This window comes from Pleurodeles waltl, chromosome 9 (genome assembly GCF_031143425.1).
Source record: "Pleurodeles waltl isolate 20211129_DDA chromosome 9, aPleWal1.hap1.20221129, whole genome shotgun sequence".
NCBI classification, from domain to species: domain Eukaryota; kingdom Metazoa; phylum Chordata; class Amphibia; order Caudata; family Salamandridae; genus Pleurodeles; species Pleurodeles waltl.
In genome coordinates this window covers 778,935,287-778,962,985 of record NC_090448.1, presented here as the reverse complement: position 1 = coordinate 778,962,985, position 27,699 = coordinate 778,935,287, and the positions used below count along the sequence as shown (strand labels likewise).

At 42.6% G+C, this 27,699-nt stretch overlaps 1 protein-coding gene across 1 annotated transcript in view; it reads left to right on the top strand.

Moving 5' to 3' along the window:
• The window catches only part of NAALADL1 (N-acetylated alpha-linked acidic dipeptidase like 1), a 208,604-nt gene that overhangs the window by 67,483 nt on the left and 113,422 nt on the right, over nucleotides 1-27,699 (top strand). The window contains exons 4-10 of the mRNA XM_069207973.1: nucleotides 452-574; nucleotides 15,389-15,578; nucleotides 18,493-18,586; nucleotides 22,579-22,683; nucleotides 23,736-23,821; nucleotides 24,806-24,925; nucleotides 26,034-26,119. Of these exons, the coding sequence (XP_069064074.1) occupies nucleotides 452-574; nucleotides 15,389-15,578; nucleotides 18,493-18,586; nucleotides 22,579-22,683; nucleotides 23,736-23,821; nucleotides 24,806-24,925; nucleotides 26,034-26,119 (804 nt within the window). The remainder of the gene's footprint in view (nucleotides 1-451; nucleotides 575-15,388; nucleotides 15,579-18,492; nucleotides 18,587-22,578; nucleotides 22,684-23,735; nucleotides 23,822-24,805; nucleotides 24,926-26,033; nucleotides 26,120-27,699) is intronic.

The window sequence follows — 27,699 nt, the reverse complement described above, 5'->3', positions numbered from 1 at the left end:
CCATTGGAGTGTAGGAATGCAGTGATCTGGGATGGAGTGGTACTCTGCTGGGAGTGTAGGAATACATTGATGAAAGATGAAGTGGTGTTCCGTTGTAGTGTCTGGATTTGGTGATGTGAAAAAGACTGGTACTTCACTGAAGTTTCTGGATTCAGTTTTGTGGGTGTGAGTGTTGCTCTTGAGGTGTCTGAACACAGTGATGTTCGAAAGGGTTCTATTACATTGAAGTTTCTGGGTTCATTGACGAGGAAAGACCCCTTAAAACAAATCCGAGAGCGCCTTATTGCGGAAAGCTAACTATGCCACACTCCAGGTTTAAACTGTAACTGAGTCACAGGACATTGGTAGCGCAGTTCGAGGTGTGACCTCCACCATTGCTTAGAATGGTGCAGGTCCTTCTGTAATGTGCCCTTGACTATGGCTGGAAAAGGTTTGTGTTTTTTTGCTTCAGGGACAGCTGGTGTACGCAAACCAAGGGAAGACCAGTGACTACCAAGATCTCCTTAACAAAGGCATCAACTTGACAGGCACCATCGCCATCGTCCGCTACGGAGGGGCAGGACGCAGCGCAAAGGTAAGGCAGACGGAGATATGTTCACTTCTTAAAATCACAAGGGTGGAAGAAGAGGGGCACAAATACCAGCGGGAGATGACAAAGGATAACAGAGAATGAGCTGAAGGGATGAAAAAGGAGAAGAGAGAATTGAAGAGGAGACACCGTTGAAGGACTCGAGGTCTTGAGTGCCTCTGATTGGGAGGGGGGTCTCTGTATTTTACAACGGAGCCGCATTAAAGCTCAAACACACAGGAACTGGAGGAAGATTTAAGGGACTTTTTCAGTCCCAGTTACAGTATTTTGTAGAACAGAGCCTTGAGAGAGAGAGAGTTCATCTTTGACCTAACAGCACTGAAGAGCAAAGAAAATTGCAATAAAAGAAAATGTAAAGGTCTTTCTTACAGTGGCCTATCCACGGGTATATTATTTTATATTAAGGTCAGTAATATGAACATTCAAAATATATTCTGACCTATTCGACGACTCTGTAGTTTCAAACTAAATATATATTTACTATTATAAACTCTACAACCATATAGGTTTTTCCTACCAGACAGAGTGAGTTGTCTGGTTTGCAAAAACACATGTTGTCAGCTTACAGCGAGCTTAGAGCCCACCCATTGCTTAACATTGGTTGACTTTATTGTCACTCTCATTTGCTTGATTTTTATTTGTTACTATGTGTGGGCTTTCCTTCCTCTTCTTATGTTTGTCCCACCCTTTTGCATAGCCTCATTATTTGTGCCATTCCAGTGCTTACTTTTCACCTGCTAGTTTTTTTCTTTTTGGTTAAATACTCCATGAGAGTGCAAGTTTTTTCCAGATGCCTCTCCAGTGTGATTCTCTGTTTCCCCCGCTTCACCCCTTATTGCTCTCTCCCTTGTGTTTCTCCGCTGCTCCCTCCCTGTTGTGCATGATCCTGTGTATTTCTCCCGCTTCATGCTTACTTGCTTGTGTACGTCTCCCTTGAGTGCTGCTTCCTCTTCCACCATCCAACTCCTTGTTGTTGTCTCCTCCCACCCTCCTGCTCCCCATTTCTGCCCCGTTCCGGCCATCAGCGGTCGTTGTTTTTAACATATATTTTTTATGAAGAGGACCAGGCAGCAAATTGCTGTTGCTCCAACCACCTTTAAAGCACTTTTGCTGTGCTTCTAATACTTTTTTTTTTTTTAAACGATTACTAATTCAAGTCAGATCGGCAATAAAAAAAATTGGAGCCCACATCATTTTGTAGACACATGAGTAATAGAGCAACCATGCTCCTACAAAATGATGCAGCTGCTCGGATGCACCATGCTGCCTTTTTAAAAACTTTTTTCCACGATGCACAGCAGAAGTTCCCAAGTTGCCTCAAGGGATACTTGAGTTGAAAGGTGTTCCATTCGCCTGCCATGGTGGGTGTTCCATTCGCCTGCAGTGATGAGGGACTTTCCTGTCCCCTTTGACAGCTGGTGATGACACTCCCCACACATCTTGTCAACTCTCCTTGCAGTGTTTTCCATGTTTAACTATCCTGTAGTGTTTTCTGAGATTCTTCTTAATAGTGTATGTGGTGCCAGAAGCAATGACTCCTGGTGTGTCTTATTTAGATTTCTTCATGACCACAAACTGTATTTCATTGTGCTGCTTTCGCACAGTGGAATTATGTCACACACTGATTCACACACAAAGCTGTGCTCTGCTTCAAACAAAATGTATGTTCCTTTGGGATATGAATCCTCATAGAATGCAATGAGGACCTTCCTGTGTCCACAGATGACGCTACAAAATAATTTTTTAGGTCTCGCCTACAACAGCTACTGTCATAGGATCTGGTGTGTACAATATCAATAGTTAGGCGTTGGCAGCCAATTGTTTCTCATTGATTGTCTTTCATGTCAATCTGTTATCTTCCTCTTCTTGTGTTTGTCCTTCCTTTGGAGCTTGCCTGTTTTGCAGTGTTTCTGGTTTGATGAGTTGTATTTGTTCACTGCTTATAATCAGGGAACTTCTTTTAATGGCCTGGCTTGACATTGCAGCTGTTGACAGATAATTTTGAGAGAAACACTAGCAGTGGGGCTTTGACTCTGCCCACAAGGTTGCAGGCAAGAGTAAGTTTATTGGAAAAACATTGTGTGCTTCCTCAAAAAAGTGCTTGCCCTCCACACATCTGTGATCATTTTGTTTATCTATCCAGTTCCTGACCTTGGACTTTCATGGCATACTCATGCCATTTTAATGCTATTATAGTGTCTTAGATAACTAGATCATTTACATTGTTTTTCTCTGGCAGCAGCGCATACGGGAGGAGGCAGTCATTAACTTACATGGATTTTTAGTTCTGGCTTGACAGTGCATTTATAAGCCAGACCTGTTGGCATTACCAATGCTTGGTTCTTTTTCTTCTTGCACTTCATGGGAGTACATGTATTTCTTCTGTCTCCATAGCACGTTTGTTTAATTTCACAATTTTACCCCAATTTTATGATTACTTGCTGCTTTCCTCTTCACTTCCTCTGTTGCTGCCCCACCCTTCTCTGCTCATCTTGTGCTTTTTGTACTCTCTACCGGTTCCTCCATTGCTCTGCCATTTCTCCCTGCTCCTCGTTTGCTTCTAAACCCCCTGCACTGTTCTCATCTCCTCAACATTGCTTCCCTGCCCCTTCACACTTTTTATTATTCTGCTCTAAAACAAAAATAGATTTTTTTTTGCGAAGGACCAGAAGCTGCATACTGCTACTGAGCTGTTTGCTTATTTACGTTTTCATTACTTTGGTTACATTTTTGTAATTTAATGTACTGTGGAAAATGGGTTTAGGTCATCTTGGAAGGGTAAATTAGAATTACAAAATAGCAAACAAAATGCCCAGCCCACCAAGGCATTAAAATGCATACAAATGCTTAGTGACATCATAAATCATACCCACAAATTGACAGCCATCTTGGAATACTTTTTCATTCAGAAAACCTGTTTCTGATTAGCTGCCCAATAGAAGGCATGTGTCATGACAAAGTTGTGGCCATCTTGGAACAGGTTTTTTTCGTACAGGTAAACCAGTCCAAGATGGCAGCTGATGCATGCAAATACAAAATACAGATGGCCATATTGAATTATTTTTTTAAAGATTTGTTTACTATGCTTTACAAACAAGCATTAATAATGTCAAAAACATAGCTCTCATGCTCTAACGGCAAGGCCTATTACCCTGCCTGTCCTAGTTATCATAACTGCTGTTAGAAATGGGGTTCCTGGTTGGCTAGGGTAGGCACTTCAGCCAGACAGTAACCACCACTCTAGTCAACGCAAGGGAGCTACATACCTAAGATAACCCCTGCTCACCCCTTTGGTAGCTTGGCACGACCATTGCACCGCAAAGGTCCTTCCTCATCCCAGTCTCAGTCCAGAGGGGATAGGGGAGCCGCTGCTACCCTTTTCCTAGGCTATAGAGGCCAGAGCACTCTCCAAGCACTCTCCACAGGACAAAGAGGGCAGTGCTCACCACGAGCCAGGATCCCTCAAGGAGAACCCAGAAGCGTGCTTTCAGCCCTCACAAAGTGCTACACTCCACATTCGCAATTATGAAGCTGAGGAGAAAGAGGGGTACACCACCCAGTCCCTGGAGACAACTGCGGTCACACAGGACAGGGGCAAGCAAAAGACCAGCACACCAGGGTCCTTGTAGAATAAGTAGTCCTTCTTGTGGCTCCTCAGGCCACAGGTCAGCACAACACAAGGCAGTCCAATAGTGGTTCCTTATAGCAAAAGCAGTATCTGGTTCCAGGTCCATACATTGTCTAAAATATGGGGAACAACCTCTGTACTTATACTAATTTTCTCTTTGATCTCAGGGGGCACTTCAAAGGAACTTCAGAAGTACACAACACCCCCCTTCAACCTCAGCTCAGGCTCCAGACATCAGTAGGGGGTAAACAAGCCCTTTGTGTGAGGACAAGACACAGCCTATACAACTTTAAGTGCCTGCCTCTCCCTCTCCAAGCCAGGAAGACCATTCAGTATGCAGATGTAATCCTGTTACACCTCCAACCCTCCCTGTGTAATGGCTGTCTGAAAAGTAAGCACAAAGCCCTGCTGTCACCCAACCCCCATACGTGGATTTGAGTCAGGCTGCAAAGCACCAGATCATAAGCACAGAGAAATGCCCACTCTCTAAAAATGGCATTTCTACAATGGTAATAAAAAATCCTCTTACACCTATAGGCAGCATTTCTCACTTCCATTCCAAACATGGCTATGCTGAGCCTGACAGATCAGAAAAATACTTAGAGATATGCAAGGGCATTTCTAATACAAACCTATGAGAGAGGCCAAATAGGCTGTTTGTCACTACCAGGACATGCCACACAATAAGGCATATGTCCTACCTTTTACCTACACCGCACCCTGCCCATGGGGCTACCTAGGGCCTAACTTAGGGGTGACCTATATGTAATAAAATGGGAGTTCCAGGCCTGGCAAGTAAATTTAGATGCCAGGCCACAGCAGTAATAAGCACACACAGGCCCTGCGGTGGCAGTCCTGTTCAGGTTTGAAAGGCTACTTCTGTGGGTGCCGCAAGCTGCGCTGCAGGCCCACTAGTAGCATTTGAGTTACAGGCCCTGGGTATAAGGAATACCAGTGCACAGTGGACGTACAGGTAAATTAAATGTGCCAATCAGATGTAAGACAATCATACCAAGTTTATAGGGGAGAGCACATGCACTTTAGCACTGATCAGCAATGATAAGGTGTCCAGAGTCCTTCAGCCCACTAACAGTGGTCAGAAAAACAGGAGGCAAAAAGCTTAAGGGTGACCCTGCAAAAAGAGGCAGGTCCAACAGCTGCAGTTTAGCTGGAGTAGAAACAGGCCAGGCTGCCATGCACTACTTTTGAAAAATCAGGTTGTGAGGTAGCCACCGTGCACTGAGTATATAATTTTGTAGTGAACTACCAGGCCAGTGCATTGGACACGTCCCCAAGTAACACACACCTGGCGGCGAGGTGCAGAACAAAAGCGTTTAAAAAATGGAGCAGGGCACGTTCATGGCCAGTTGCCATCAGCTATCCTACAAGAGTGTCTGGTATGTCTTTAATGCACTGGTGGAACCCTACACCAGTCATCACAAGCTCAACAGAAGCCCACATCCTTCAAATTAAAAGGGAGTAATGTTAGTCCACAGTCTACCAGTTGAGGGAATGATAGGAACTTAATATGTGTTGATGGTTGAAGACTGTGGGGATAGGTGCCCATTTGGGTTCAGGAAGTATTTTTCATGATCTAAATTTGGCTCACACGGTTAAGAGGGAACTGCAGAAAAGGAAAAGAAATGTGAAAACAATGACAAATGGAAAATCAGTGGTGAATGTGAAATACAACCTGCATTAGTGAGATGAGTGGAACAAGGAGACAAGAAGTGTAGAGGAGCGGCGACAACTATGAAAAACTTTAGTACCCTGCACTTATTTTAGTTTACTTATTTTTTTTATTTTATTTTTACAAATTAAGCACTGAACTTGAGGAATCATAAAGGACATCTGCAGTGCTTAATTTGAGCTGGTCGTTTCTGTTGTGGGGCACCTGTACCTATTTTTGAAGGCCGGCAGCATTTACTTTGAGCAAAAGACAGCCATGGGAAAGACGGAGGAAGAGAAAAGCAAAAAAGCGCCATAATGGGAGAAAGCAGAAAGCTGCAAGAGTGAGCTGAAGGGGCAAGAAGTAGCTGTAAATCACAGATCTTCAATCTGTGGGTCGTGACCCCCAGGCGGGCCGTGGAGTCCTGGAAAGGGGGTCGTTATTCCCCCAGCCAATGGTTAAAGTACTTCTGCAGAACTTTTATTGAGTGAGTCTCCTGTGCTGTGAAATGAAGCTGCACAGACAGCTAAAATATCCTTTGTGCCAGAGGGCCTGCTTCATGAATGAAATGCAAATGTGAGTTATGAGTTGATCTGCAGATGGTAAAATATACAAACCTAAAGGATGCTGTGGAGCCGGTGCTGGCTTTAATTGATCGAATCACTCAAAGCTTTGTGATGACAAAGATTTGTTCTTTTTGAGTGGTAGTGGAAAGAGTTAACAACTGGGCTGTGAAGTGTGTGCTTTTAATTGTAATTGTATATACATATGGCTTATTAGCCCTGAGGAGGTGTTGAAGGGACAGCTATAAAAGAAAGTATTACATAATGTCTGATATTACCTAAATCTACATTTTGGAAACACCATTTTATCTTAAACCTTTTTGGGGCATTTTGTAGTGGCCTATCTTATAGAGTGTGCAATGTAAATATAAAATAAAATAATGACTTACATTTTCACAGTGCTTTCTGTCACAGGCTGTTACCTTGTGGCACTAAATATATACAAGTCACTATTCTCCACTGCACCAACCAAGATTTAATTCTGTGACTGTCTGGTTACACACAGACCACTGCAGTGCATTAACTAATATAGGTTTCATAATGCACCGAAGTGCATTTCCCAATGAGTGACCACTTTCTGTTATTTATTTTTCTTTTAAGCTGCCTGTTATTTTACATGTAGCTACATGATGGTGAAAGACCTAAAAAAAACATACAGAATAAGTTGGGGATATGAGAGGCTTGCACCACTAGAGCATCACTTTTATTGAGGCTCCGGCAGCACAAGCCTCTCAGTCATACCTAAGAGGCGACGCACAGCCACCCTAAGCGGCTTTGCATGGCCTCATAGAAATGGAGTAAGTCAAACCAATGGGCATTGCAGTGGGTGTTCCCATGCAACACTCATGGATTTTGATGATGCCCAACATTTACAAAATCACATAAACTGGAGCAGTGTCAAAACCTCACACAAGCAGAATGAGAAATGTTTTCATTTCTCCTAATGTTTTCCTCTTTCCATGTGTGTTGCATTCTGCTGCACCCATGGAAAGAGGAAAATACCTCTAAAGATGTTTTTGTTCAGGAAGGTGCCCCCTCCTGCACAAAAACAATCCTGCCTTTGTTGGCGTTACGCAGCAATTTGTGAGCCAGCGCAGGGGAAAAGGACAGGATTGCACCGTCTTTCATAAATTTGGTGCATTCCTACCCTTTTATATTGGGGAAAGGCAGTGTAGCAAGAAGACTTGCGGCGCTGCCCCATGCCAATTCCTCATAAATGAGGACCTTTGTTTTTAGCCAGACCCATGACCACGCCCCAACACTCACTGACCTTTGGTTTGCTAAACGCTGTTTCATATTATTTCCACACCGTAAAAATGATTTGCAGTGGGAATTGGGGATGTTAATGATTGTCGATGAAGAGGAGTACCAGGTTCAAGAAATTTTTATCAGGATGCCTAAAAGGTTTTGAGAAGGGGTCCCGGCATCAAAAAGCTTGAAGACCTCTGCTGTAAATGGATTAAAGAGGCCCGGATGGCTTTAGGATTATGCTGCCTCAGCATTCTGTGCCCGCACATTTAATTGCAGCAGCCGTGCGTTTCAGAGGTAAGCTTTTTTTATTTACAAATTAAGCACTGGACATCCGCTTCCTCACATTTCCATCTGTTTGTGTAAATAGAAGCTCATAAAAGTATGCACTGTATGCAAGCTGCAGAGTCTTGGCCATTGATTTGTTCTTATCCTCAGTTCAGGTTATTTTAGAAATAGACTTTTATAGTCCATATTTCAAAATAAATTACACACATATTCGAATATCATTTAATTCCATTGCAACGGTTCAGTGTAGAGAAAAGTGAGATTTATTGAAAATGTGCTCTTTAAAAAGTGTGCTTCATTTTCTCACTGTGTGAAAAACGTCATACATTTCCCCTTGGCTACAACCCCTAATCCTGTCCATGGCCCAGGACCTAGCTGTCTATGGTAAAGGGCCTCATAGGACTCCACTTCATAAGGACACTTTCTATTCTGAGGCTTTCATTTAGCACATCAGTGCATTCTGGAAAATGTGATTACAGAGGGATATGAGTCATTAAAATGAAAACAAAGAAGAGTGCATTAAAATATATTATATTTTTTAACAATACAAAAACAGGATAGATGTTAGTTATCTAGCTAAGGCTGCTTAATGGGGCTATCAAACATACCCCAAACTAACTGGACATAGTTGGATGAGGTAATATTTCTGGAAACATGACTGTTATAAAACAAATCGGAAAATGGAAAAAATTATTATAATCCCCTATGATAAATACATGGAAAACAGAAAAGCATTATCACCAAATGGGAAAGGTTTTAAAGGTATCAAGCAGAAAATGTTTTAACTTTTGAATCCAACCTCTCTCAATTTTCTGACGGCTCCTGCATTGCCAAAGGGTTTGCTGACATGGAGCCGGTGGAGCTGTCGATGCCCTGGGCCTCTGCCCTTGTCACATCATAAAAAATAGTTTTGAGTTGCATCGGGTAGGCACTGAGGCACTCTAGATTTAAAAAAAAAAATTTGCAAGCTTCTGTGCAGCCCCAGGTATGAGGCTACTTACTAGAAGCTGGGGAGGGGGTGGGGCGGGGGAGACCCCTATCAGTATCAGGAAAGGAATTCCCTGGCACGGATAGTGCCTACAGCCACGGTTTTCGTGGCAGTATGGAAGCTACGAAAACCATGGCGGTTGGCACTATCAATGCCAGGGAATTCCTTCCCTGACACTGATAGTGGTCTTCCCCGCAGGGTTCCTGGGGATCCCCCTGTGGCCCTAACAAAAATTAAATTTGTGGTTGTCCTGGTTGGGACAGGGGCAGCCAAAACCTATTTAAAAAGACAGAAAAAGTTAATAATAAATGAGTGGCCAGAGCAGCTCATTTATGCTCCTAAAAAAGAGCTCTCCATATGCCATATGGCTTTATGGCAATACATATTTTCTTGCTTGTGGTCCCCTTAGATGAGGCAGGCCCACCACCAACATTTGCAGTGCTCTGCATGGGGGCATGTTGTGCAGAAGTCCCTCAGCAACATTGAAAAAACAGTAAGTCCTGGGTCAATAAGTCAATGACCCCAGGAGAGCTTCTCATATTACTTTAAAACACTGCAGCCTTGTGCTCTATGTTCTTCAGCTGGAATGTAGAGCCCCTTTGGATGGCTTTATGGCTGCACTTAGTAACTTGTAAACTGTTCAAAATAGACTCGAATGCATGTTCATTATGTTTTTTAATAAAACTTTATTACATTTTTCATGGCAATCACTTTTATTAAACATCATACTGTTTGAATTAATTAAATCTAAAATGAAGTATATATGTTGATGTGCTAACCCCTTCATAAAGCTAATAGGCCCACATTTTATATTTTGATGTTGTGCCTGTTGACGAAGTCAGTACGTCTGCCTTACTTAAAAGTATCCATTTATATTATAACATCATATAGTCAGACAAACATTCCTGCAGGGGTTTGGGTGCCAGGGCCTGCACCCAACCCTCTGCTGCACACAAGGGGGTATTGGGCCCTAGTGGGGGCAGAGGTGGTTGCATGTAGGGCCTGGCTGCAGGCCATGTGAGGCATGGAGTTGGCTGCACGCAGGGAGTTGGATGCAGGGCATGGCCGCAGGTGTTGGGTTGTTGCTACATATGGTAATAAAATATAACTTTCTGTTAAATGTTATTAATTAACTGAGAAAACAAACATTAAAGAGAAGTTATGGAGGTATGGTAATAATATCCTTCTTTGCATTAAAAAAAACCCTTTAAAAATTCACTGAAAAAAGTATTATAGGGAATTATAGATAGGTGAAAATGTCAATTAAAACACTTAGGGCCTCATTATGACCCTGCGGGATGGTAGTATTTTGGAGAAAGGTACTGCCAACAGGCTGGCTGTACCTTTCCCCAAAATATGACACTGGCGGTTTGTCTCAAGCCAAACCGCCAATGTACCAATCCGTCTCCCAGGGCGGTAACAGCCGCAGGGCTAGAGACTTCAATCTCCAGCCAGGCGGCCGACACTAGCCCGCCCGCGGGATCATGACCCCGCCTACCGCCATAGTTTTCGTGGCTACCATACAGCCAGGAAAACCATGGTGGTAGGCACTATCAGTGCCAGGGAATTCCTTCCATGACACTGATAGGGGTCTCCCCACCCCCCACCCTCTCCCCAGAGTCTTCCCCCACCCTCCCCCCTCCTAACCCCCCACGACATACAAGCACATTCACACACCAACATACACACGCATACACACACTCATACACACATTCACCCACGCATGCATACATACATTCCCACACACATCCACACACACTGACATACCCTCAAGCACCCACGCATTTACACAACACAACATACACGCACCCACTCCCATTCATGCACACACGCATTCCACATGCCACACACCCGCACACACACACGCACAGACATATACCCACACCCCCACACACACAACACCTCCCACCCCCCTCGCCTGTTGGAGCATAAGACTCACCTGCTCGCAGGGGTCCTCCGGCAGGAGATGGGATGTGACGCGGCTGCCAGCAGCAGCGTCCGCCAGCAGAACACTGCCAGGCCGTATCATGGATCATGGTCTGCGGCGGTCCACTGGCGAGGCGCTACTTCTGGCAGCAGCGCCACCTTACCGCCGTCCGCTGCCATGACGGCAGCCGGATTTCTGCCAGGCTTCTGGCAGAATTCCTATTACGGTCATAATATGGCGGATGGTAGGTAGCCGCAGCGCCGGTGTTTTGGCGGCCATCACCGCAGCAGTAGGCGGTCATTACTGCCAATGTCATGATGAGGACCTTTGTGTTAAAACACTATTAATTAACTGAAAAAAATTAGATTAAAGAGAAGGTATAGAGATATGGTAATAATGTCTTACGTTGTATTAGAAAATATCTGATTTTTTTTTAAAGAGAGTTATAGTTAGATAAAAAAATGTAAATTAAAACATAAAACTTTTAAATGAACAAAACAAATGAAATTTACCACTTTCATTTATATTAAGTAAATATAACTTGTGCCATCAAATAACTATAACTCGTGATCTCGCCTTGCACTGCTAATTACCCACCATATTACACCATATTACATCACTCATGACATGTTCTATGACATCAATGATTAACATCACTGCAACATCTGAATGACAAGATGTATGACAACAGTGTGAAGTTAGTTCAGTGGTTTTGTTAGTTTAAAAAGGTATGTTTTAACTGACATTTTCACAGAAGTATAAAGTCCCTTTAACTTTTCTTTTTTCTGTGAATATATATATATATAATAACAACGGTTACAGGGATGTTATAGTTAGGAATTAGAATTAAAGGTCGATGGCTGTCCATGGCACGGGCTGGGTGGTTACAGGGGGTTGCCCGCTGCACAGGGCAGAAGGCCGTATGTGGCATGGGGTTGGGTGGTTATAAGGGGTTGGCCGCAGGGCATGGCCGCAGTCTTCAGCTGTGCGCGGCGGTAGTTGGATTAACATAACGTTATTATAATTACTTTATGTAAAAAAACATAGTAATTCACTGAAAAAAACAAAGGCTAGAGGGACGTTATAGTTAGCAAATAGAATTTAAAAAAACATAGAAATTATGTCAAACAACCAAAGACTACAGGGATGGTATAGTTCGGCTCATATTTCAAGCGTACAAAACCATAAAAAAACAGCTGTTATAGTTAGAGTTACTTCAAGTAAGTATAACTCGTAACCTAAAATAACTATAGCTCAAGCCCTCGCCATACACTGCTAATTACCCCAGATATTACAGCACTCATGACATATTTTATAACATCATTAAAATATCACTGTGACGTTAGCATTCAACTTATTGATGAGAAAACTGTGCATGGCGGGGATGCAAATTATAGTTATCTTAGGGCAAGTGTTATAGTGATTTGAAATAATTCTAACTATAACAAGTGAATATCTATGGTTTTGTACATTTGAAATGTGAGCCTAACTATAACGTCCCTAAACCTTTTTTTAAGTGATTTTCTTTGTTTTCTTTAATTTTATTTCCTAACTATAACATCTAGCAACCTCTGTTTATTTCAGTGAATTTCTATGTTTTTTTTAACGTATTGTAATTTTCATTACTATAGGTTAATCCAACGACCACCGTGCACGGCCAAAGGCCATGCGCCGTGGCTGTTGACTACAGGGGCTGTTCTGTGGCCAGGCCATGAGCCCAACCCCCTATAAGCTCCCAGTCTTGCACCGTGCATGGACTTCGCACGTGCGCTTCAGCAGTTATCCGCAAGGCCTGCAGCCAGACCCTGCAACCAACCTTTCTAACCACCCAAATCTACATTCCACACAGCACTTTGGCCATGCGTGGTGGGAGTTGGCTGCAGCCTGTCCCTCTCGGTGTGAGAATATGTACGAGAGAGTGTATCTGGGAATGAGAGAGGCTGTGAGGGTCTCTGTCTGGGTGTGAGAGTGCGTGCATCAGTGTCTTAGCGAGTGCATCAATGTCTGCGCAAGTCTGTGAGTGGGTGCATGAGGGTGTCAGTGGGTCAGTGAGTGGGTGTGTTAAAGTCTGAGTGGGTCTGTGAATGGGTGCGTGAGTGAGTTTGTGAGTGGGTGTGTGAGGGTCTGAGTGGGGCTGTGAGTGGGTGCACAAGGGTCTGAGTTGGTCTGTGAGCGGGTGCATGAGTGACTTTGATGGATGATATACTTACAATGAGATGTTTCTGGGCAAATTGAAAAGAAAATGTATTTGTCAATTAAACCTTAAACTTTTGAAGTTTAAAGGAAAAAAAATGCTTATAGGCGCAACTAGACTAGAACCCTCAACTGTCAGTATTAGGGTCTGTGACCTTAACCATTAGACCACAGGTGACTTTTTCAGGAACTGTTTCCAGGCATAACTATAACATTCAACCCACACATTTGAGAAGAAATAAATGTGAATGTTCCATTACTAGGAAGGTTTAACAGCCAAAACACTAGTAAATAAACAAACACACTGCCAAGTTATACTTAGCTTTGAAACTTCAGCCTACTGAGTGACAGTACAAAAACTTGCACATTAGGCCAGCAAGTGAGTTTGATTCCACTCGGCATGCAAATTTAACTTTAACATTCATACTAAACATCAAAAAAGCTGTTACACCCCTGGACCCACTAAAAGTACACCTGCTGCAGATTTGATAGTACTCCATGGATATGAGTTGCCGTACAGAGAACTAGAATAGTAGACTAGAAACACACTGAAACTTAATGCCAGAAAATGACTTTTACCAAAGGAGGCGGAAAGAGTGGTCTTTTATATGTGTAGCAATATAAGGGAGTGGGGTGTTGTGTACCATGATTTTATATGTGTAAATGCAGCACCTAGATGCATCTGACTGTCATCGCTATACAAAATGCTAACTAAAACCAAACAAGCATTAGTATCTGAAGTTGCAGTGTTGTAAAACAGACTGACTTTAGGTTCAAGATCTAGAAATATGACACAGATAACAACTCAGATAATATTGATAGCAATTACTCTTCATAGATGATTTTACAAGCAGATTAATCAGTGCAAACATTGACTCGTGTTGAACAGAGGGCATATTTAGCAGATAGATTAATTTCCTATATAAGTTATATGACACAATGCTCAGTGAAGCCCCCCATGAAACATCACTACAAATTTGCGAATATGCACAAACAAAATGTAAAAAAAACATTCACAGAGTTATTCATACACTAATTCATTCAGTTATAGATACACTCCACGTCTCATATGCCCACTCACACACACACACTCAGACACACTCATAGACTCACACACCCACTTTTAGACCCACTCGGACACGGAAGCACCGCTCACAGATCCACCCACAGAGAGAGGCCCTGTGGTTAAACCCTACCATGCACGGCCAAAAGATGTGCCTGACACAAGGTTAGGTGATCATGGGGGTTGAATGTGGCTAGGCCCTGGGGTCATCTCCTGCCATTCATGGCCTTCGTGAGGGTGCAAGTTATAGTTACCTTAGGGAGCGAGTTATAGTTACTTGAAAGAACTCTAACTATAACTGCTGAATTTCTTTGCTTTTGTATGAGTAAATTCAGAACCTAACTGAAACATCCCTGTAACCTTTGTTTTTTTCAGTGAAAATGTATATATATTCTCCTCACCTCTGACAGCCGCTCACTGCCAGACACAGACACACTGTCACAAACTATCTTGCTACTCCCTGGCATCACGACAAAGGGTCCACAGATGCTGTTGAAGTTTATTTCGTTTTCTTCATTCAAAATGGTGCACCACATCGCATGAAAAGGCCAACATGTTTCAGCTTGTGCCTTCCACTGGATATATATTTTTTCAATGTACAAGTGACTTGCAAACAAGTTGTGACTTGCTCAGAACATATGTGATTTGAAATTCCTCTGCAGGTAAAACTCTCAGGGCCTCATTACGAGATTGGCGGTCACAATCCTGACCACCGCCCTGATCATGTAGCCCAACGGACTGGCGGCAGTCGAAGTTGTGGTCAGTAACGGCCATGCTGATCAGCACCACTGTGGTTATCATGCCTTCACTTTCTGCCAGCATTTTCAAGGCAGGGTTGCCGCCATGAAAAGGCTGGTGAAAAGCCAGTGCTGGGAGCCACAGGGGGTCAGTGCAGGGGCCACCCTGCCAGCACAATGAGAATGTGCACTGTCTGCTACTGCATTCTGAGGGTGCTTGTGTGCGATGGCATTGGCCTCAGCTTCCTAAGGAAGCAGAGGCCAATGCCGCCTCCCGACGGACCGGTGGAAACATGGTAACATGACAGCGGTGAGCCCGCTGACTTGACGGCCACCTCACCACTGCCAAATTTTGCCCTCTCAGCGGCAACGCTGTCAAGATCATAATCAGGCCCTTAGTAATTACAATGCTGGAAGAATTGTCTGCAAGCCTACCACCTGGCCACTTGGCACAATACTCTCTGCTCAGTCCCCCACTTGACTCTTCTTTTCCAGGCCATCAATGGTGCACCGTTTGGCGTGATCGGAGTCATTGTCTACACAGATCCCAAAGACATCAATGACGGCAAGGCAACAGAACAGGAGACCTATCCCAACTCGTGGTACCTACCCCCATCCGGGGTTGAGCGGGGATCTTACAATGGATACTTCGGGGACCTGCTGACCCCATATTACCCTGCAAAAGGTTTGGAGAGCAGGGTGGTCTGTATTGTTGTTGGCATTGTGACCCCCCCCCCCCTACCCAGTGCTATGAATTTTTCAAGACACGGAAATAAATCTAGAATTTGACAACTTAGAAAGAACCCATCTCGTTTTCCCCTCTAAGTTCTCCTATATCTCTTTAATCTACAGTTATGCCTTCTCACCAGTGTTAATAATCATACTGTATCCAATATGTTGGTATTCATGTTTGTCCCCTGGTTCTTCTCCGTCCCCTAGTTCCTGAAATGATTGGCCATAGAGCGGGCTGCAAGAGTTCTTTGGTTGTAGAGTACAGTCTTCTGCACCCCTGTTATTTCTACTAGGAATGCCACTACCTGTTATGACATTTGCAGATCCTGATTGTGGTTGGACTGCTCAATGAGCCAGTGTTGGATAGGTATGGGGTAGTATCGAGTGTGGAAGTTAACACTGAAGTCTATGTAGGTACCTCTGCAATTGCATCAAGATGGCACAGATGTCAAAGTCAGAGGATGTGCCTGGATAATGTATTGCTGAAAGTATCCCAGAAGCTCTCCAGGAAATATATATTCTTAACTGCTCTTATTTCTAGAAATAGGCAGCTAGGTAAAGTGACATCCCAGCTAAATAAAGGTCTTAATATCCTCATTTATACTAATAAGGATGATATAGGGCCTGAGTTAGATTTTGGAAGTGGGGGTTAATTCACTACAACCATATTACAATTCCATTATAATCTGTGGAATTTGTAATATGGCGACCAGATTTCCGTCACATTTGTGATGGAGTAACTCCTCCTCCAAGCTCTAAATCAGGCCCATATTTTAGCTCCTGCAAGTCCCCTGGGCCTCCTAGTACCTTATAGTTGGGCTTGAGATCACTGTGTATATCTTGGTCTTTGGATTATAGCTGAAAACGTTACAGTACCACTAGATTAGTGTGGTGCCAAATTAGCATACATTAATCATTATACAACTTCAAAACTAAAATTGCCAATACCTTAGCAATGGCTAGTCAGGGTCATGAAATTCCCATATATTTGCTCAACTGGGGAACCAGCTTTCTCACTATTATTTTAAGGTGATGTAGTTCCAGCCACATAGCTGCTGGCCACATAGCATAAATGGTCCTACTTTCTGGGCCCTCCAATACTGGATGGAAAGGGCTGGCTCTGGATACGATGTAAAGAAAAAAAGGTTTGTAGTGCAAGCGAAGATGGGCGAAAAGTGCAAAAGAGAAAACAAGTCAGGGTGCCAAAAGTTCAGGAGCCAAAGGTGCAGAGGCCAGTTGGTTGGTGAATCTCTGAAGAGGTGGCAAGGAAGGATGTCAACCCTGTTGTGGCTTTAGTGGACTATGTGGCTCCCAAAACAGTGCTTAAGGGGGTGCAGTCACTCAGGATGGAAGCTAGCTGCAGGGTCATTGGTGCATGATTGGGAGGTAGCGTCACTGCCTCTTGCGGTCAACTCACCAGTACTTAATCAATGTCCTCAGGATGTGGACTCGTTAAAGGCAGTCAACCAGCAGCTGGACCGAATCAGCAAGGCTATGAAAAGATCAGTAGGATTGATCCCAACCTTTTGAGGCATGCAGTAGGCAACGTATTGTCTAGAATTCAAAGATGAAAGTTGAAGCAATCTGTGTATGCATTCTAACAACAGATTAAGACCTGTGCTATTGGGAGGAAGAGATCCAGATTGTTGCTCTGGAGCTAACTGAAGGAACTGCTGGTGCTCAATGTTTCTGCAAAGTATAGGAACGCTAAGCCATCAGATTGCCTAAAGTAGAATATGAGGCATGGCAGCCTTGTAGTCAATAATTTGGTTCGATATTGGCTAGCCTTTCTTTCCAGGGAGACTGATTCAGATTCAGGTATCCAGGTCACCATTAAATATTTATCTGTGACTGTTTTTTGGAAATTGTAAACTACACTTGATTTCTCAAACCCATTTACATGTCCACAGTTTCATGAACTAAAGTCAAAGTCGAGAGCAACATTACCCCTGCCATTGACTGCCTCTGCAAAGAGTTGACCTGATGACTCAAATTTAGAATCTGATTCTCTTTCTCTGTCAGTGCTCAGTTAAGTGGCATCATCCTTTGTAAAAATGATGAATGAAATTGAGGCATGTAATACTGCTGTCTCCCATTCTTTCATTCTGGCCCCATGCTACCTATGGAGGTCAATAATAGGTTATCAACAGTAGCAACTGATATCTTGGCTTGTCCTTTAATACCCCCTTGCATTGCCCTTGTGACACCAATATCCCAGGGACATCAAGGAAGTGAATAAACATAAAGTAAAAAGAGGTCTAAGCTCCCCATTCACTCGCTGTAGCTTCCAGTGCTTATCTTATGATGGCTCCTCAACAGGCTTTTGAGGGACCAAGGAAGGGTGGAACAAGAGTTCAAATCCTTAATGTCAGTGGTGTGTAAAAAGGAAGGGTGCGTGATGTCTCTTCCGCTACCTTTGGCATTTTGGTGAATAATCCTCCATGCCCTATCTTTCATCCAGTAGCAGTGCTTCACAGCATTGTCGGTAGAGAAGACTCTGACTAGTGGGAAAGTAGACCAAGCAGTGGACAATCACTTCACTGGGTGAAGATGGAAAACCGTGAGGAAAGATTGTGTGAAAATATTGTTGTTTTGGGGTGTGCAGGGGATGGACAGATATTCAGTTCTGTGTTCACCCTTTGTATCCGTGCTCAAAGACTTTACTGTTCTTGGATGTGGCCATGGGCTTTGTGTAATCTGTTGACTCATTCAGGATGTGTGCATCGTCTTTTACTGCTTGCTCTTTCCGAAATTAGTCTTTACATGAGGAGCGAGAGACAGGCCAGGCCAGGTTCTCATTCACTGTGAGCCCTTTTGGTTTCACGTCTCTGCTATCATTCCTAGTTCTGTACGGCTTTTGATTTCAGAACATACATATCGCATCAACGAGTCCGAGATCCAAGGGATCCCACCCATCCCAACACAGCCAGTCGGATATGAAGATGCCAGGACCCTGATATGGTGAGTGACAGTGGAAACGGTTGTAGGGGACAATATTTCTGTTATCTCTTTCCTCACCGCGTACCCTATAACTCTTAGGGGCAGATTTAAGAATTTTCTTTCGCCCCTTAGCACCCCCATAATGCCACCATGTATGCGCCATATTTAAGATACAGCAAACCATGGCGGTACTTAGGGAACTAGTTTGGCGCTTTGTAGGATTAGCGTCTAAAACTTTTACGCTAATCCTGCAAAGCACATTGAGGCCCATTATAATTAATGGTGTGCCTCCTTATAATACCTGCTCTATGCAGGCATTAAAAATGCCGTAAAAATAGATTTCTTTGCACCATTACCCCCCCTAAACGTTGAACGCACCCCTTGCATACATTATGCCTGGTGCAGGCATAATGAGCGCAAGCAGTTACAAAGTGGCGCAATCCATGCATTGCTCCACTTTGTAAATCTGGTGTGGCAATTTTGGCCTCGTTGGGCCACATTAGCGTGAAAAAAATGACACTAATGAGGCGCAAGGAGGCGCTAGGACCTCTTAAATCTGGGCCATAATGCCTTCACAGACTTGACTGCCGGTCCCAAGTTTATCCCCTCAACAGCTTCTTATTTACTAATGAGGGCCGAAGAGAAAAGAAAAAAGTGGAATTTACAAAAAAGTAAACAGGGTTCTGACTCTCTTATTTACTTTTCTTTTTCTGCATATCCCTTCAGAAGCAGTACCAGGGTCAGTGCTAGGGGTAGCAGCTACTAATCCTGCTTACATATAATTGCCATCCATGGCTGCTAAAGGACTGTTTTCTCCCAGTTCTTGCCGTCTACTGGCGGCATCCTTTTTACCTGGTCTCTCCTGATCTAAACACTGCAGAGGGAAGAAAAGCTGGACTACCACTCTTTGTTAGCTGAAAATAATCCCTCAAAGATATATGGCACCATATCCATGTCAAGAATATTGCTCTACAAAAATGTCGCATCTAATACATTGTCTACTAGTACATCATCATCATCATCATCAAGATAAGTATATTTTTACTAATTCTAGCCCCTCATCTACTCAGCTATTCTTTTCTTGAGATGTAATGGTTGTTTCGAAGTAGTGGTTAGGATATGTTTGTAGTGGGATATATTGTATGCAGTCTAGTGAGTGGACACCTTGTCACGATTTTTGACTGATGAGTTCATGGGCAAAGCAGGGTAGAAGAAGTGTCAGTGGACATTTTTCATCCGTTCCCTAGCAGTAGGCTCATAGTTTATGCTTTTAGAAGCTCTTTATTAAGCAGAGAGTCCACTCGAACCTATGCTGCCCATGTAGTTGAGGCAGTGATTGGAATCTGCATCCCACCCTCTATTCTTTATCACCTTCTAATCCTTTATGTGCTGCTGCTAATAAGTGTGGGCTCATTAGTTTCCACGGTGAGATCTTCAAATGCAAAATGTACAAAAAAAAGTTCAAAGGGCTCTCTGAATGCTGGAATTGTTGAAAAGCAAGACTACTTATCTTAGTCTAGATTCTTCCTCATTCTTTTTTCTTCTACCATATTGCAATTCCTGTATTTTATGTAACTCTGCGGGTTCTTGTATATCTCTTCTTTTTTTCTTTTGCACTTCCTTTCTGTTGTTCACTTCTTTTTTTCTCCTACGTTCACTTTCCTGGTTTGCACTGGGTCAAAGTTTGATGATTAAAATTAAGTCAAGGTGAACCAAAATTAGTGAGGTTTTATGTCATCCTGACGACAATTGGGATCTCACACGTTATGGCTTTCCATGTTTCCATACATTACAGATCCTCTATAGAATAGCTAGGCCCAATGTAACGTTTTTCCAGTTTTATTACCCAATGATCTCTTTAGCTCCATCGCTATTAACAAGGACTAGTTAGGACGTCAGATTACTTTTTATGAGCTTTCAGTTTAGCCCCACACGTAGACATTTAAAATATTTCTTAATGCTAGGCCAATGCATTAAGCCTCAATGGGGATCCAGTTCTCAATTTATCAAGCACTAATCAGTCATGTAGACCTTTATGTTTATATGTCAAATGTTTATTGCTGTGTCCGTCCAAGCAGAATCTCTGCAAGTTCTAGGTAATGGTACCTTTTAACATTGGATTCGGGATCACAGCTTGAGAAAAGCGTGGTCAAAATAAGTTATTCCTCTCTTATGAGCTTAAAGCAGAGTTGACCAACTGTTGTTGAAATGGTTGGTCGTAGCCAGATTTCCAGGAATACTACTACCTAAGCAAATAAGATCCAATGAGATTCTTTGTATTTAAATGTATCCTATGCAGTTACGCAGAAAATCTGGCATGGACCCTGCTCATCCGGAAACACATTCACCATCCCGCCTTAAAGACATGCAGGCCATTCTGTAGTACAGAATTCATAGTATGCACCCCTGCTCACTTCAGTTAACTCATGCCATGCCCGTCTACTAAGTGTGATACGCTTACTTTATACCTTGGTGTCCATAAACTTAACACAAGATACAGATAGTACTGTATGTACTCATTTATTTGTTTTATAAAGTGCCACCTTAGGACTGGGGGTGATTGTGTGTATATGCAAACATTTTTAAAACAGAGAGAAAGTGCTGTTACTCTTATGAAATAAAACTGAAACCCAAACTATAATTCTCGCCGCTCAATAAAAATCACAGTTTGTTCCCCCCAGATACACTGTTCATGAATTCACAATAATTTTTTGGGCTAATTCCGGTAGGGAGATATCGATACCCTTGGATGCCATGGTACGTGCTTGCCAAGGACTAGGTTTTAAACCAATTACAAAAATAAAGTCACTGAGAAACTAGATTCAAGGGAAGTTAAAGTGACAGGTGTGTTCAGTATACTTACAACACAAAACCTAAAAACATGAAAATGAAAAACTTGAAGTAGTACTTTAACATTAACTTCCACCCTGTCCTTTATTCTTTGCAACATCATGTATCGTACATATTTCACATATAGAATACTGTGTAACAGAAACGTCAATAAAAGTAATTAATATAAGAATGATTCCACATGTTTGGAATCTCAGTTTTAAATTAAATAAACATGAAAAGCTAACATACAATACACAAATACAATCACACAGCAGCACATCAGGAGTATTTATTATCCTAGGAAGCAAGGTCAGGGGCAAAAAATAAAGTTATGAATTATGTCTCCTGGTATCTGATACTTTCACAAAATAACAATGTATTTCGACATAAAGAAACAATAGTTTGAATTCTTGTTCCACTCCAGGAACACTTATGCTCTCACCAAAATTCTCATTAAGGGCCTGATTTAGAGTTTGGCAGACAGGGTACTCCGTCGCAGAGGTGAAGGTGTACCCTAGGTCTTCCCTCCTCATTTAGAGATGGGGTGACCATAAGTTTTTTCTGACTGGAGCCCCTGTTGGCTCTGTTGATGGTATACTTCCTCCGAAGGCCCAATGGAGAAGGAAGAACGGATGGTCCAATGTCCTTCTTTTACAGTACGTCCCTGCTTCACAGTGAGATATAGAAAAAAAAAAAAACTCTCTGAGAAAACTACAAAAATGTAGGAGGCATTAGCTTATTGTTTTTCAGAAACAAACCCTGCTTCGGGAGTTTGTTTCTGGAAAAAAAATAAACTTTGGAAAATGATGGTGAATAACCATCAAAACTGACTGCAGTCTTCCACCAAATGTTTGCACTTTGGAAATAACTGCTGTAACAGCGGTTCCTTCCAGTGTACAGAGAGGATTGCTGGACTGGAGGTCATCCTAAAATGTGTTGGATGGTAGTCCTTCAGAGTAGTGGAGGTAATGTCTTCAGCCACCCTAATGCACTGAATCCCGTCTGTCAACCCTTAAATCAGGCCCCTAGTCTCTCATTTATTTCTCACTTATTACTTTCATATATGATAAGAATGCACACATGTTGATCTGTGCTATAAGACATCGAGACGTGGAATGCCAAAGGAATTCACACTGTGTTCCTGTATGACATTATGACCAACCATTTGTTTACTTCTTTAGCCAGCTGAAAGGTCCCAAAGCTGATGAAACATGGCAGGGATCCTTGGGCTGTGACTATTCTGTGGGGCCAGGCTTCCGGGATCCAGGAGCCTTTCCTCCGGGCAGGTATGTAGAGATGCCATTTCATTGCTGTTGTAGCCTGTGAAATGTGCCTACAGATAGGCATAAGTGGCCCAGAAATGTGCACAAATCGTGTGTTGTGTAAATTTTTTGGTCACACGTTCTTTTTTTTTCACCAAAGACTGCTTCATAAGGGGACTTGACATCCACTAAAATTATTAACTCTAAAGTTTCTGAATCTTATGTGAAGCGTTTGTACTTTTTGTAATCTTTGAGATCTCTGTAAATGTACTTAACTCTGTGATGTTGCTGAACTCCCTGTAAAGCTAATGATATCACTGTAGAGCTATTCATAATTATTTAGTTGATGGACTCTGTAAAGATGAGGACTCATCTATAACATGTAAAATCTCTGAGATATTATTGAATTATTTGGAAAGTTGTTGTCCTATCTGTCGTAGGGCATGCTTTTCCTTGTGCACAAAGGCCTTCAATTGTGGTTCTACAGGTCTTGTTTAGTTAGGTACCACCATCTCAGTCATCTTAAGGTTGATAAGGTCTCAATCTTTTCCGCAGGACAATGCCAACATTCTTCTGTGCGTCATTATGTTACACTGCTTTCAGCATGCCACCTCATTTTCTCTGCCACTTCACAGCTACAGCTCCTCTGCTGTATTTACCTCTAATGACACACAAGCATAACTGTACTACACGGGCCAATCTCTTGTGCTCTCAGCCCCACCGCCCAACCATGTTCCTCTTATTTAGAAGTTATAAAATTGACTCAGAGTCCCCAGGTTACCCTTTGAATAGATGGAACTGTTCCTCATCATAATGCCATTTTTTATTTGCACAACCATGAGTTACCAGGACCTCTGCTTCTTAAATTAAGTCACTACTATTTTATTAATTGCCTCCTTTGACTTTTTTCACATTTTTGCTATTTTCCATTTAATTTGTAAACCTTAGATTAAGAGTCATATCAATTGACGACAAATAATGAATGCTTGTCTAATATATCACTGTACCTTTTCCATGCAATAGGCAGATAGTATACTGTGTCTACATCTTCTCGCCTCTCACCATCTTCCTTACAGTGATGTCCAGGTGAACGTCTACAACTACAGAGACATCCGAAAGTCCGCCAATGTGATGGGCATGATCCGAGGGAGCGTAGAGCCCGGTGAGTGTGTTTCTCCTTTCGCCTTAACTGCACACCCAGGAGCTGGATGAGAATATTGACAAAGCAATGTAAAGATTATATACCTTCCTCAATGCAAAGTGACTTCTTCATTGCTATGACAAAAACTTTAAACTTGAGTACTCATCGACACAGTTCCACCATGTGATAATGCAGTGAATTGAAGGGTTATCAATGTCCAACTCAATTTGACTAAGTTTATAAACCTCAGAAGTAGTGTTAACCTAAGGCAGTGGTCTTCAACTTCTTAATGCTGCGCCCCAATGCCCCGGGAAAAAAAACATGGGCCCCCCTTTTTAATTTTTCACAAATGTTCTATCAAATTGGCAGTGTTTAAATATGCCTTAACATACTTAAACATAGCAGTTACATTCTCTTACCCTTTGTACACATTCTCCCTCTCAGGAAATACTTGACAAAAGAAGTTAGTGATGGCCCATTTCAAAGTGGCCCACTGCAGCTCATTGTTTATCACTTAAAACAAAGCATGATGCTGCTCTTAACCAGAGCCTTGCACCCCCCCCCCCTCATCTCACCCCCTAACCACCCCCCCCCCACCCCCAACACCGGCTCACTTAAGGCCCCCCTAAGGGGAGCCCGCCCCCAGTTTGAAGACCTCTGACCTAAGGTGATCTGTTGGTTACACAGGGCTCTCAAAATAAGTGCATCGCTTGCTAAATTGTCTTACTACAAATTAATAGCTAATCCCCACTTCCTTTTGTATTTGTTTTCACAAGCTTGGACCAATTACTGCAACAATGATCATTTGCAAAGGGGAACACAGTTACTCCTGAATAGAACACTATACTTTTATGTCTTCTACTCATTGCAATGTCTAAACAATAGAAAATATAACGCTGTATTTAGATAAAAGGCCGATAAATGGTTCGGCGCGTCAGTGGTTTACCCAGAAGGCATGTTTTTCCAGAACCTTCTTCTCCAGCTTGTTTGAAATCCTTTTTTCAGACCGCTACGTCATGTACGGCAATCACAGAGACAGCTGGGTCCACGGCGCCATCGACCCCAGCAGCGGCACCGCTGTCATGCTGGAAATCACCAGGGTGCTGGGGAAAAGGCTGAAGGAAGGTGAGCAGGTGCTATGAACTATGTGATGTAGCCGTAGGTGTACAACTGCTGACAATATCATCTGTGACTGCTCCCAGCTACTTCGGAGATTAGCTCAAGTCAAGGGTAGGTGTAAATCTAGTTCAAGAATGCTGCTTTGGAAGAGCACAGCTTCAAATTGGTGGGGGTGTAGAGGAAAGTGCACGGAAAGAACGTTTTACCTGTGAAGATTAAAAAATTACAAGTGCCTTTGCACTCGTGCTGTTGAATTTCCTATGCGAAAAAGTATGTGTGTGATTTTACATAGGAAAAAAGAATTTGCACATTTTTCTTGGAAAATGTCATGAGACTTTGAGACTTTGACAGATATCCATGAGTGACCTGGAAAACATCCGTAAATTAGAAAAAGTCAGAAATTTGCACCCTGGCGAGGTCTAAAATCTTGGATGCAGATTTCCAACTTTTTGCGCATCGGACCTCTGTGTGTTTCTAACTGCACCTGCACAGTTTGTTGGTACGTGGATACTCCTTAAATATATATTCCACAGATTTCGAGAAGAGAAGAAAAAATCTATAATTGTAATTGTACGGACTAGCAGAGACCATGAAAGATTTTGCAAAAATATGGAAAGTCAAAAAAGTCTATATTATTTGTTCTTATGTTGAAATTCAGCACTTTTTTTTACAGAATCCCGATTTTTTTTAAACTACAATGTGCTTAGATCGTCTGCAAAGTACTACAATAAAGTTCTGCCATTTTCCAGCAAACACATATATTTTATTTTGGTGAAAGTGATTTAATAAATGGTATTTCCTAATGCCTGGTTTTGGTATTTTTATGAGTTGGATAAAAAATGCATGCTCCCGGGACAAATCCTGCCCAAAAAGTGTGCGTTACAAGTGCAAGACTCCAAAATGGCTTCGAGCAGACCAAAATTGTTCAACGATAGCTCTGTCGGGTACAGACATTCTTAATGGGTCACATTCTAGGTCTGTCTAAAGTGTCCAATTTAAGATGCTTGAACGAGTGGTTCCGCCCTGGCAGTTGTAACCACGAAGAGCATAGGTAGTTTGGTTGACGTTGATTTGCTTCAATGTTCAATTTCTGCCTTGTCATCATATCCCGCAGGCAAATGGCGCCCACGAAGGTCAATCGTGTTCGGCAGCTGGGGAGCCGAAGAGTTTGGCCTGATTGGCTCCACCGAATACACTGAGGTAATTTTGGCTCTGCTACCTTGTTAACTACGAAGTCTAAGTTTTACAGACAATGATAGTGTTCTGTCCCGTTCCACAAAAGACAAAACTTACTGGAAAAAAAATAATGTCCTGTTCAGGTGGAATTGGGACCTTTTGAGCAAAAAACAGTGCTTCATTTGAGCCGGTGGTTGACAGTGCGGTCCACAACACTAGGGAGTAGATTTACAAGAAAGTGTCAAATGGATCCTGATGCCCCACTTTTCTTGCTTCTCCTTTGCCCACCCAAATACACCATGGTTGCCCCATATTTACAGTACAGCGCACCATGGAGGTCGTTATCACAACAGCGTGATTTTTGACACTGTTGTGGCGCTCAGGGCAAGCATGAAAGTGACAAACCCATAACAATCTATGGGCCTCCCTGCATTTTGCTGCACTAGCGCCAACATTTTTGGCAGTAGAGCAGCAAAGCACAGGGAGGCCCATAGATTACTATGGGTGGGTCACTTTAACGCCTGTCCTGAGCAGGCATTAAAAATAGCATAGTGAAAACTTGTAAATTTCAGTGCGCCATTTTTTCAGGCCTCCTTGCGTGGGAAAGACCCCCTTGCATACATTATGCCTGGCACAGGGGGTTGCAAAGTGACGCAATGCATGCATTACGCTGCTTTGTAAATATGGCGTGTTGGAATGGCCACCTTAACGCTGCTTTACCGTCATAAAAAAAGGTGGCACAAGGGGCTTGTAAACATGGCCCTAATTGTTTTGGACTAGCACTTAGTTTTCCATATCACGCTTTGTCCTAAAATAAGAGAGAGAAAACACACACGGAGGAAGAGAAAAACTGAAAAAATGTGCGGAACAGAGAAAGCATGAACCTGCAAGAAGAGTGAGCTGAAGGGACAGGGGCTGTATGGCAGTACATTAAACAGAAATGAAGCGAAATCAGACTACCCATCCTTGGTACTCAGCACTCTCGAAATACAATACTGCAGGCTGTGGGCATCTGATCAAAACTTTGGGCCTGATTTACAAATTAAGCATTTGCAAATACCGTATGTTGATTTGTACATATTTGTCAAATGGAGCAGGAATTTAGGGGCCTGCAGTGTTGATAGATTTTACATTCTAAAATTAGTAAGTCTTAGGGTTTACGCTTAGGCACAGCCACTGTAATTATGCAGCAAGAGAAGCCAAATTATGCAGCATAATGCAGCACCTTTTGTAATATATTGCATTACTTCATTATTATGTCATTTTTAGGTTGAGCGTGCAAGCGCACTGGCCTGTTGTAATCTATGTATGGGCTTTTAATCACACCCACCGCATGACCATCACTATCACTCATTCACGGGCTTGCCTTTCAAAAATCTATTTGGACAAAATTGTGTGGCATGTTTGGCTAAATCATGTGGCCTAATGAGGAACGTTTTTGCAGTTTTGTCTTGCTATTTTAGCATTTTAATACGCATCAGTACTATTTCTGCAAAAGATCTACTCATTAGTATCCGTTTACCATTTCAATGCAGCATTAGCAACTGAAAAGCGATCGGAGACTGCAACAGTGCAGGACCATAAGATGTGCTTGTTAGGTCGAG